Raw genomic sequence first — 12,409 nt, forward strand, 5'->3', positions numbered from 1 at the left:
GCAACAGGTCTGCTCTTAAAGTGTATGTTGGATGATGCTCTGATTGGTTTATTTCAAGTTACGCCCAAACCACACCTATGAATAATGAAACTATTTCAGACCAACTCATTTTAAGCTTGAGTCGGTGCAAGAGTCATTTATCCCGCCTGTAAAATAGCAAGAGCGCCCAAGACAAATTTACTTGAGCTTTGCGCTTAATACTTGCGTTTCAGACCATTAAAATAGAGCCCCTGGAGACTAAGTCATAGCAAGCATAGGGTCCGATTCAAACCTCATTCAAACCTCAAGTTTATTAAAAGACATTCTGCATAAGATTCCTCAATGTGTTGATGTTAAAACTTGCATCATCATATTTCTACCAATGTCCATTTAAAGCAAAAGCTGTGATTTTTCTGACATTCCTTAGGCCACACAATTGTGAAACTCAACAGAACAAGGCTACTATTTAAACAAAGCTATTTGTTTAAATGATGTAGCTTTAAGATGTAGCTAAAACATTAAAACTTGTTAGAAAAGACAGACTGCTCTCTGAGTTTCTTTGCTAATTGATTGAATGAAATGAAACTTTGCTTTAGACCAGAATAAAGATGGACATCCCGGTGAAAACGTTAACAGACTGTGACAGCACAGTGGTCCATCTCATTATAGAAATTATGATTAGACGTTTTATTGCAGAATCATCAATTGTACATTCTATATTCAGCTAATGAAGTGTCTAAACATTTAATAACATGCTACGAGGAAATCATGAAAGTCAAAACCACCAATCTCGATTGCTCACTAATGCATACGGTAGTAAAAGCACATGAGAGCATTTTGTCCTCAACCTTTATTTGACATTGAGTATGAATAGATGAGGATTCAAAACCAATCTGATTCTCTGTACACAAAAGACAAAAGCTTGTGGAGATTTGGGGCTTATGAGGAACACTTTAAAATACCAGAAGCACAGGGAGGCATCTCCTGCCACATCAGCAAGGTTAAAAATAACTTTATTTTAGGAGAAAAAGCCCTAAAGCGGCAGAATGTGCCCACTGCTTAAGAATGAACTATGAGCAAATGTCACATCAGCAGACAAAGCACATGCAATCTTAATGGAACAAATAATAGAAAAGAAAACATTGACCTTAAGACTCAAAAACAGTGTTTTAAAGAGCTTCATTATGCTATTTTAAAGCTTCCTAATTTTGTATTTTAAAAACACCATCATGTTCTCAAAATATATATTATAAATCACCTAAATTTTCGAACAATTTGAAAACGGTTAGTTAGAAGATTTAGTCTCCCTTTACCCCTCATTAGCAAAAATCTACTCTGCTCTGAGTAAAACACAACAAACCATTATCTGAATTTCAGCTTCAGGTTTCCTGACGCTTGATACACAGTGATACGAATGACACCATTGTTTTTTCTGTGTAGTAAATAGTGTTGCATGCTCGAGATCGGCCCTTTAGTGAAGCTGTTTAAACTCAGAGTAGCCCGGTTTCGTTTCACTTTCGTTTAGTTTGCCATTTGATATTTCTCATATGCAAACTAAAGGCAGCTCTTGTGCTGCGCTGCTCAACCAATAAACAACCATTGTCTTTTAATTTACCTATTTTGCTATAAAAGAAAAGAAAAAAAAATCACAAAAAAAGTTCTGCAAATTTAAGCTTACCTATGAGAGCCTGGAAAAGACTGCTTTTGAAAATGCCCGTGACTCTTAAGATGGCAGTTTTGAGCTTTTGTTCCTCTGGTTTCTTCAGTTTGGAGCAGTAGTCCTCCATGAGGCTTATAGCCCTGACTGTGTCTGCAAGAAAAATAAAATAAAATGTTATGCTATTTTTAGTTTTTTTACACACACATTTTGCATACATCATGATAACGGTTATGTTAGGAACAGTCACATTTGACTCACGTCATAACCGTCATGACCAATAGAGTGCCGAAGTGATAATGTCACTTTGTAGGACAATTTGGAAGCTAGCGGCGCATGGGTTCCCTTGGTCGAAAAACTATGCATTTTCCCCATAGACTTTTGGAAAATCGCAAAAAAAATAAGATCTGTGTTCAACAAAGAGTTGTGACCCTTACACATTTTGTCTATCAAGATAATCTTTAAAAGTTAATCCAAAATGTATACATTTTAAGCCTATATAAAAGACATTAGGACATATTGACAGAAATCCGTCGTACTCCGATGACGACGGATAACTTGCATACCTTATATATTAGTAAATATATTGTCTCACATTTTTAAATATATGAAAATTGCTTATGTAATATGCAATATAAGTATTAACACCATGTAATTCTGTATGTTTTCAAATATATTGTTAAACCATTTATGATAAGATTTAATTTCTTTTCATTAGGGAACCCCAGACAGTTAATATTGTGTGACATAATGATTTTTTAAAATTACTAATTAGTCCAGGAGATTGCATGAATGAAGTGAGTATTAACGTTACATGTTTTTTTATCATGAAGTTACAAAATATTTAACTGTCTGAAAGATTTCAACTGTTATGAAAAGAACATATAATTCCATGTATTTTTTTTTTAACAAAAGCCACTAGATTTCACTCATAGCCTACAATCAGACATCATTTCAATATATTTTTTCGATATATTTACGTTGAATGTGAGAAGTTATCAAGTGCCATGCCATTTATGAACGGAACTTTGTGTAAGCAAACGTCAAGAAATTTGTAACCTTTGTCCAATTTCGATGTTTTCACAGCTCCATGAAAACTAGCAACAAAACTGAAAACATCTGCTATTCTTACTTTTGTCAGATATATGAATGATTGAGAGAAAACAAGCTGTTCACAGTCCATTTTGAGAATGAATGTCGATCGTAGCTGGTCGTATTGTTGTCGTCTGTGTCTGACGTGATTTAACTTCTCCCCAGTTGTTCCATGAAAATACAGAAAGCTGTGAAGTGATAAATTAGGTTGTTTCCTCTTTGGGTTGACATAAACATCATAAAAAGGTAAGCAAAAGCTGTGCTAGCGCTAAACAAACACGCTTTTTTCACCGGAAAAAAGTTTACCCTAATTCCGGTCTCGGGCGTGCACGAGACTCCCCGAGTGCGAGCACAAGGTTATACCAGGGTTATATACAAAATACACCAAATTTATCGTCTTGTAGTAGGCATGCATGTCAATTAAAGAGTAACTATAAACAGCTGCATACCAGTCTGAAATATAAATGCAAACCAGCATAAGAGCATCCGGGGTCATAGGCGAGTTGGCCATACTCGTGTCTATTTTTACAGACTACAAACTTACTGCAGAGTATAATTACACTATTAGGAGACCTAAATATATAATTACACAGTATGAAGTCCCCACTGCATATTTAAGGCTTAGGAGGTAAAGACATCTAAATAAAATAAAGATTCAAAGACAGTCATGATAACATGATCATCTTTGTCTGCTTCAGCAACTAAAACGTTCACCTAATCAAGTTACGATATTTTACCGTAGCAGGCGGGAAATACTTTTGTAAACTTTACATATGTGTGTCATGCTATAGTATATTTCAACATTTTCAAAATTCGAACAATGAAGCTTGTATGACCTCTTATTGAGAGACAGCCTGTTTGTAGCCTACTTTTAATATTTTATCTGTAACAATGCGTAACCATTTAAAATAATTCTGTCTTCACTCGATGGTGAAAAAGGTGAAAAGAAATGAATAAGAGAAATTGCGTATTCTAGGTTCTGGTCACCAGTAACAATAATATAAAACTCATCTTCCCCATTAATTAAAATTGTAACCTAGGATATTGTTGACGATTAAAAAAAGTCCACATTACAGTCGTATAAACATGTTCCACAGTTAATACGTGTTTATTTCTCACCTCGTTTTCTTAAGGGCATAATTACTCCAGTATGTCCTTGTGGGATTGTCACGCATGGAAACAGCAACACAAACGTTTCTCCCTCATCTGCTGTCAGTGTCTTGGAGAAACTGTCACTTGCTAAAGCAGCAAGTTCCCCAGTTCGTTAATGTAGATAGAAAAGCTCATAGAATTGTCAAGTTAAAGAGAGGGGCACGCGCCGAAACATCTCGCAGAAGAAAACAGCATATGCTGAGCGCATGACTCGCTGATAAGAAATAAATCCATAATCCGATAGTAAGAGTGGATAGTGATCGAGTGCACCTTGGCGAGCATGAGTCCATGAGAAATGTCAAAACTGCTCTCAAGTGTCTGAATCTGTTCTCGGTAGGCTATTGTGAATTATGGAACATTCCCAAAACCATTGACTCTTCTCATCTCAAATGCCTGGTGTTTAACTAGCCTACATAAACATAATTCAGTCACGTTGTCCATAAAACAACCCATTTAACCCATACAGTCCTGAATAACTAAACTAGTTTTTGCCCAAAAGGGCCATAAACATCAAATTAGAAAGGCTCCCCAGCACATGGCTTGACTTTGACTCAGTCAGTTGGCTATATGCTGATCAAGCATTATTTTTAAATCCTAAAACTACAAATGGAGATCTAGCAACAGTTTGACGAACACATAAGCATGACTTCACGTCTCTGCATCTCATATGCGCGTGTAAGTTTATTGATGCATGCTTGTAACAGTTCAAGAACAACTTGTTATGCCTACATTGTGATAGAATGAAGTTCATGTGTGTTGAACTTCATGTCTTATGTTATAATCTGATCCGAAAATAATTGAAAATGTATTATTATCGTGCTGCTTGATCAGCGCAATTCAGTTTCACGTCTCTTAATTCAGCTTCAAGACCCACGCGAAACAATCACCATAGCATTGCTACAAGCAAACTGCTGTATACAATTCTGATCTAAAGACAGAAAACATATTTAACTCAAGAAGACAGGATATTTCCCCCAATGAAACAGCAGCCTGTCAGTGCGACGCCTGTCGGAAAACACCTGCAAGTTTCATCCAGCTTTCCGATAACGCATGGCTCCAAAATTGCCTCGGTAATTAAGCCAATCTGAGCGAATATATCCCAAAGCTCCTCGTCAAACGTCCCGATATGCAGTTAAGAACAACTTCACTTCCTTTCCCGTTATTTTTTCTACGGATCTTCACGGCATCTTTTGCCAAAGCTGTTTTGCAGACTCTCTCTATGGTGGGTGCAGTATCACCAGCAGCAGCATCATCACCAGTTTCGCCTTAGCAACGAGAGGGTTGACCCGCGGGGATTGACAGGGCGCGTCCTCCAATGGCGTTCGTCCATTCTTTCAGTTGGCGCACGAACGGACCAATAGGAATTGTCGTATTGTTCCTGGATCTCGGGGTCAGAGTTGACTGAAACATGTGGTTAGACATGGCCGCGCCCTGCTGGCACTGAGGACCGTGACTGTTGACCAGGGATGGAAACAGTTTAGCGATTATTTAAAAGCTTATTCGTGGGTAAGTTATTCCTACAATGCATAAATGCGGTGTTGACCATGTGCAAACGCAGTTGTAAATGAACAGACAGTGATACGACCGGGTTTGACATTCTTCAGCCACACATCAACAAAGCGGCTGTCACTACTAGGTTGAATGAGTTACTACTGGTTTGACCGTGCGGACGCGTCTCTTGCCGTAAACGGCACACTGCATTTTTAAAACGCCATACCAGGAAGTTTAGTTTACAAACACGTGTATTAAATTTGTCTAAAATAATGTAAAGGCAGATTAATATGAACTTAGTGAATGTTCAAATCGCAAATCGACGAATAGAAAGTATCTATATTTAGTGTAATGTTAACATAGTTAGCAATATAAACAAACATTTCACGAGTAATACATCGATTTATAAACATAATGACGCAAGCTGAAACGTTGATGAATCATGGTGACAGCCTTCAGCACACACCAGTGAAATATCAACATTTTCGATATGTAACGTTAGTTAAAAGGTTGTCTGTCTGCTGGGAGTCCATATGTTGATATTAATACAGGCTCTGTCTCTTTAGATCAACATGGCAGATAATGCTATGCTTGTGAAAGACATAGGCCAAGGCCAGAAAGCATCCAGGGCATTGATTATTGAAATGCTGGATAAGAAGTTTCAAAGGCTCCCTGATATCGATAGGTAAGTTTTATATACAATATATGTCACAACTTACTTTAACACTGCAGTTAGTTAATGAAACATTACTGTGTTAACCCCAACAGGAAACTGTTTTCGTATGGCCCCATATATTTAGCTGGCAACGCTGGATTTTCTGGTTTGATAGCCAACAGCTTTTACAGACGGGCACTCAATGTCACCCAAGGACGATTTACTTCCAGCCTTCCCATGGCTGTTCTTCCCTTTTTGACAACTGCAGTACTGTACACTGCCACCGTCACAAACCCCTTAATGTCAGGTATTAACTTTAACCCCTTAGATTAGTAAAAGTTTAACCAGATTGGAGATCGTTTCTGCTCAACATCAATGTTGCAATGTTATAGGCTTAAGTACTTTTCATTTGCATAATTTGGCATTTACTACTTGTTACTTACCTTTCGTGACGAACCTACACCAGTGACGTGAAAGGTCTTTGTGTTCTTCAGATTGCTTTGCATTAAGTGACTTTTTCTTGTAATTGTAGGTGACCTGAACTGCCCAACCTGTACCCTGATAAGAGGGGGTTTGGTGGGTGTGATTGGTGGTGGCATATATCCTATTTTGTTGGCCTTGCCTGTTAATGCTGGTCTTGCAGCCAGGTTTGTTCTCATTGTTATTGCATATTTATTTTCTTAGAAATAGAATTCAGCAAGTTATATAACTGATCTCCAATTGTCTTGCAGGTATAACAGTGCACCTATGCCAGAGAAGGGCAACATGATCCGCTTCTGGATGAACCTAAGCAAACCCATTGTACAGAAGATGTATGTTGTTCTACTGCTGCAGGGTTTGTTTGGAACCTACTTGAGCTCAAAGCACTTTGATATCTACCTAAAAATTTTGAAAATACCAGATTCTGACAGTGAAGAGCTTAATGGTTAGCAGATACTGTTAATATTTTACATTATCAATCTTTGTTAAAAATAAAACATGCTCATCCAGTACTATGATTTGTTTTTGATGCCTTTTCCAACACAAAGAACCATCACAGGTCAATAGATTTTGTCCCGTATAACTTTGTGTCTTTTCCACAAATGACCTAAATCACTAGTTAAGATATTTATATTTTATTTCTTTAAATGTAATTATACCACAAAACATTACCTACCATTTGTGTTTGTCTAAAATGTAAAGAAAAGAAAATAAAGTGGATAAAAAGTGGTGTATGCAAATGCCTTTTGCCAATGTACAACTTACAAGAGATCAAATTGAAAGCATTCTGATCAATAACCAGGTTCTGTTGGCAACTAATAATACAAAACACTGAGAAAGAAGCTTATGTATCTTACATACAACACACATTTACTGCCACAAAGAGACCTTTTAATGTGCGCTAATTTCCAAACCCCTACCGCAACGATCAACCGAAGAGTTCTGAAATGCAAACCGAAATAACATTGAGGAAAGGTCAACATACGCTTTTAAATTAGTCAAAACTCAATTTAGTCACATTGTTTCAGAAGAATTACATCTATAGTATATCATTGGATGGGTCAAGAGAAAATACTTGTACCAATATTAGAGATTTTTTGTTTCTTTTAGAAACATTCAATTAGTTTTTTTTTTTTTTTTTTTAGAAACATTCAATTCTAAAATCTTTTTATACAAACTGTTACCACAGAAGAGAGAAAAAAACAAGTATTTCCCTTTAGATTTATTGTGCAAGAGCCATTATGTTGTTTTGAATTTTTGGTGTAGTTCCATTGTTTGACACTAGGGGGAATACGAGACTATTGGGTAGCCAGAGAGAAAGAGAAGTCAACTATTTTTGAACGTGTCAGGACATGTGCAGGTAGAAACAAGCTCATGGGATCACTATGCATCTGTGCATTGGAACTGAGAGTTTAAAATGATATCCATGAGCTTTGTGATAAATTTGATAAAAGCAGCGCTGGACTAGAAGTGTGTTCTGTTTGGATCTCGCTCATTAGAGGCCATGTTCACACGTTTTCGTTTGAAAACGTATGTTTTTCTCTCCGGTTTGGCCTTCCGTCCACAATGACACTGCGTTTTAAGTCAATGAAAACGTATCTTTTGGAAACCGCTATCCAAAGCGGATAAATTTGAAAACACTATTTTTGCGCTGTAATATGGAGTGTGAAGCCAGTGGCAAGAATTACGCAGTAACTATATTATTTATTTTCCATATGTATCATTTCGGGGAGTTTTTGTGAGGTTTCAAGCATGCGCAGTAAGGTGAATTTAGAAGTTTCTCATTCACACTGAAACGCCGAAAACGCTCGTGTGGACGGATAGCGTTTTTAAATGAAAACGCCATTTTCAAATGTATCTGGTTTAATGAGGACGTAGCTAGAAACAACCCTAACACCTGAGGCCCTGTTTACATGAGAACTCTTGCGGGTGAAAACAAAAATATTTTATCGAACGTGCCTTTCGTTTACACGCGGACGGCGTTTTTGGGGCTTAAAAATGCAAAAAAGCGAAACCACCCTCCAGAGTGGAAATCTTAAAAGCGCTCCACCGTCACGTTCCTGTCTAAGGCCGTGTGTCCACTAAAGCGTTTTTAGCCAGCTGAAAACGTTAGACATTCTGCTGAAAACGGCGTGCTTTGAGCGCTTGAGAGCGTTCTGGCAGCATTTTTTTTTTTCGTTGAGGCGTTTCGTTGTTATGATACAGAATATCCGCAGCACAGTTTACTTGTAACTGATTTCACAAATATTTTTGTTTCATACTAAAAATGTATGCTTCAGCGTGAAAAAAAAAAAAAAAAGCTCACTGCCTCGTTACACTCATGGAATTTTAAAAAACCCAGCGCTCCATTGAAAACAAACGCCAGGCGCGTGGAAAAACGTTTTGGTGGACACACGGCCTTTAAAACGCAAAAAGTATACTACAGTGAGGTTGTGCGCAGCTGCACGGACTTGGTGTTGTTGTGTGGCAGTGCTTTACACTGCCACCTAGCCGTCTGGAGTGCATACTACATGAAATTTCACACACTTTTGTGTCACCATATGGTCCATACGGATTTCCCACCCATAACGCTCATCTAAACGCAGAATAAAAAGTGATAACGCAACGCCACTTTTGCGTTTTCTCTTCAGATCGTTTCTGTGTAAACATAGCCTAAGTGACAAGATGATCATTTGTCACTTCAAGATGTTTGTTCTATTCACACAGACAGTGGTATATGAGGTACCAACATGAACTTCAGAGTTATACATTTCAGAACTGCTTAAGTTGATCCGCAACACTACAGAGCCCCCGCCGTTAATTCGATGTCACTGAATTATCAGAGCCCTTAAGGAATTTTGCAGTTTACACCTTATGGGGAGAAACCACCACCACTCTTTATCCACCTTGAAGAGAGGTGAAAGGCTCTTGTAGAGAGCGAAGAAAGTGCTGTCTAAAAAGAGAAGGAGAGTGTGGTTAATATCTTAATAGGACACCAAGCATTTTGCATTACTCAAAAGAAAATTTATTACATTTTTTTTTTCTCAGCACAGATGCAACCATGTGTCTGCACAGTCTTTGGATTTCAATTACATCTCACAAATAGATGACTTATTCAGAAATCAAAACCCTTTGAAAACCCCACTTTAAAACATACCATTTCACTTCCTCTGGACAACTGTCAAATAAAGTCCAAGTGCCATAACAAATCGAGATGGAACACATGGATGACAAATGTTCAATGTCATAAGCAAATGTTACCACAAACAGAAGAGTTTAAATACTCATTTAGATGCTAAATGAGAATGGCAGCGTCTGACATCTTTAGGGGTGTGATAAGAGTCAGTAAAAGCTGTAACTTACACGGTTTTATGTACTACCTTTTTTAAATTTACCAGGCCATGATGCAAGCTGCTGGTCCCGACTCTTCAGCTTTCCCCACAGCAAAATCCACTTTAGCATAAAAAAAAATAAGGGTTCTACATGAAAAACATTCTTTAGAAATATAGCGATATTTCAGAAAGGGCTCATCTGTTTTCAGCAAAATACAAGCTTGCTGAACAAACTTGTGTTGAATTAACATCAGTGTATCAACTTCTGAATCGATTTTTTTTCCAGATTAATACAAGCGGAAGCCCTTTGTGAAACATCACCCATTTACATTTTTTTAAACAATATTTGTTTCCACTTAATTCCCTCAAAGTCTATTTTAACTGAAATTGCATACTACAATTACGTAACTCAAAACACAATGTTTAATTTCATTTTGTACATTATCTGCAATGCTTTAAACGAATACCAAATGAAAAAGAAAAACAAAACTTAAGTTTATTAACAGTTCATTCTGTGCCGTGAACTGGCAAAAAGCACTGTCTTCATCTTAGGAGTTAACCAGTTCTGTGCAGTCTTCTATATCTTGATCCTTACCATGGATTTCAGCAGTCATGGATGTTCTGTGACCCAGTCGTCCAGCATGGCGGACCAAGCACCTAGAAGAAAACTGTCAACAAGTTTAGCAGTAACTTGTATTGAAAGCAGGTTCAATAGACATGCCATTCAAGCCCTGCACACATTTTAAACAGTTAACTCTATATTTGACTACTGTTGTCATGTCCCCACATTTACACCTTGTGCAAAGTTCAGTCTCGGGAAACGTTGAAAAGGTAAAATACTTGACCCTACATTTTATGCGACAAGCTTGAACTCTCAGCACACTTGGTGCAGAATTCCACCGAGACGTGGTCTTTGTCCACATGCAGGCAGACACCACCTGCAGTATCTTTGTCTTCCACCTTCACCCTCTTCCTCGGCATGGCATAATCGTGGTCATTCTCGTTGGATTCCTGGAAAAGCGAGGTAGAAAATTTCATGCCGTTCACACCGCTCAATCTAGACAACAGCTGAGCCAGCATGCTCTCATTGGCCAACACGGCTCTCAAGTACCTAGTTTCATTCTCCAAATCTTCCACTCTCTTGTTGAGATTCCCATTTTCCTGCTTGAGAACACGGTTCTCTGTTGTCAAAGAACCCACTCTCTGCTCCAAGCCAGTGACGTATTCTTTCTTCTTTAATCGGTTTATCCTTGCTGCGACGGCGTTCTTGTTGATGATCCGTCCAGAGACGTCTTGCAGTTTTGACCTCTGGACCAAACCTCTGTTGCGGGATACGGGAACGTCAAGAACTGCACTTTGGTTCACCTCATTGTTGATCTGTGATTCGAAGTTGCCGAAAACATCCAGCATATTGTTGTCCAGGTCCCAGTTGAACTCTGAGCCAAGGAGATCATCCAGGCCCCATTCATTGGTGTCACTTTCTGGAGAAGTGTGTGTGTTTGTTTCACTTGTATTACTGGTTTTCGAAGCACCGTCACTCTCATTGGAGGTACTTGATGAGATATCAGCGTTAAGGCTGCTTCTTCCTCTTTTTCTGGTGATCATGTCTCCGTTGAGGGATATGAATTACGAAAACACTATATAAAAAAAAAATGAAATTAGCAAAAAATTACAACAGTTCACTTGCACTCAAACTCATTTTAATATAATCTAGTACAAAAAAAGAAACCAAATACGAGATCACGTAGGACTTCTACTTCAACAAAATTATATTAAGCAGAATGACGACATCATTTGGCATTTACTTTCAATGTTCAGAAAAAGGCGATTAAGTTAATGAAACCGGGGCAGTCAATCCAATTTCTATATTCGATAAAAGACACACAAGGATGAAAAAATAAGTTACGTAAAGAACAGATAACGTTAGCTGTTAGCCTATTTCTGTCGATTTCACCGTAAGCAAACAATATCTAACAAAACATTGAAATTATGGTATTTTATAAAGTACGTGTAAGTCATTGCATTTTCCCAGGTTTTATATGATAATTGACACATGAAAACCCTATTAATATTGATTATAATGTTCGTAAGTTAGTGGTTTTGGTTAGCAGGCCGCAGCAGCGCGCCTAAGTCCGCGTGACAAAGCTATTTCCTCAAGCTAAGAAAACTAAACATATTTTTGTTTATAACCGAAGTAACTTACCTTAAATTGTATGCAGACGTCCTGTGACGATGATTGTTTGGAAAAAACCAAAAGAAAAAATCCGAGAAAGCTGATTTTACAGGATATAAAATGTATTTAAGCTCAGACGTAGCAAAGCCAAGTGGAAGCAACGCACTTACAACGACACTGAGAGCGAGGAACTAAAATGGCGAATGCAAAGATATTGCGACACTTCCGGAAACATGGGTCATAGAGGAGGAGCAAAGAAAAGTTTTTTTTTTCTTTTTCTTTTCTTGTTGTTGTTTTCCAAAACTGGTTGCTTGCTGTCAAGTTACTTTGGCAATTACTGTGGCTAATACTAACTATAGTTGTTTCCACACACACACATACACAAATTTAATTCGTAGTTAACTAGGTATTCAACATTT

At 37.8% G+C, this 12,409-nt stretch overlaps 3 protein-coding genes across 25 annotated transcripts in view; 1 reads left to right on the forward strand and 2 right to left on the reverse strand.

Annotated features, from left to right (window-relative positions):
• dlg2 (discs large MAGUK scaffold protein 2) overlaps positions 1–5,111 on the reverse strand; it is a 199,596-nt gene extending 194,485 nt beyond the window's left edge. For all 22 annotated transcript variants that reach the window (XM_089126013.1, XM_089126023.1, XM_089126011.1 and 19 more), the window contains exons 1-2: positions 3,848–5,111; positions 1,658–1,789 (exon numbers count right to left, since the gene is read on the reverse strand). In XM_089126013.1, coding sequence (XP_088982139.1) covers positions 1,658–1,789; positions 3,848–3,866 — 151 coding nt within the window. In that variant the 5' untranslated portion in view covers positions 3,867–5,111. The remainder of the gene's footprint in view (positions 1–1,657; positions 1,790–3,847) is intronic.
• A 137-nt stretch (positions 5,112–5,248) lies between these two features.
• Positions 5,249–7,018, forward strand: tmem126a (transmembrane protein 126A). The gene is made up of 5 exons (XM_039677583.2): positions 5,249–5,386; positions 5,938–6,056; positions 6,140–6,333; positions 6,559–6,673; positions 6,758–7,018. The coding sequence occupies exons 2-5, from the start codon at positions 5,944–5,946 to the stop codon at positions 6,954–6,956; spliced, it is 621 nt and encodes a 206-aa protein (XP_039533517.1). The 5' UTR covers positions 5,249–5,386; positions 5,938–5,943; the 3' UTR covers positions 6,957–7,018.
• A 2,469-nt stretch (positions 7,019–9,487) lies between these two features.
• Positions 9,488–12,194, reverse strand: crebzf (CREB/ATF bZIP transcription factor). 2 transcript variants are annotated; one of them, XR_005623508.2, is made up of 3 exons: positions 12,021–12,194; positions 10,413–11,454; positions 9,488–9,938 (listed from the first exon to the last, which is right to left on the reverse strand). XR_005623508.2 is itself a non-coding variant. In XM_039677472.2 (2 exons), exon 2 carries the CDS (start codon positions 11,420–11,422, stop codon positions 10,664–10,666), a length of 759 nt encoding a protein of 252 aa, XP_039533406.2. In that variant the 5' UTR covers positions 11,423–11,454; positions 12,021–12,194; the 3' UTR covers positions 9,488–10,663. The 2 variants fall into 2 exon arrangements, 1 of the variants encoding a protein (XP_039533406.2); XM_039677472.2 differs by having other exon boundaries at positions 9,488–11,454.
• Between the last annotated feature and the right edge of the window lie 215 nt (positions 12,195–12,409).

The sequence above is a fragment of the Pimephales promelas genome, chromosome 23 (assembly GCF_988280905.1).
Source record: "Pimephales promelas chromosome 23, fPimPro1.hap1.1, whole genome shotgun sequence".
Classification (NCBI taxonomy): domain Eukaryota; kingdom Metazoa; phylum Chordata; class Actinopteri; order Cypriniformes; family Leuciscidae; genus Pimephales; species Pimephales promelas.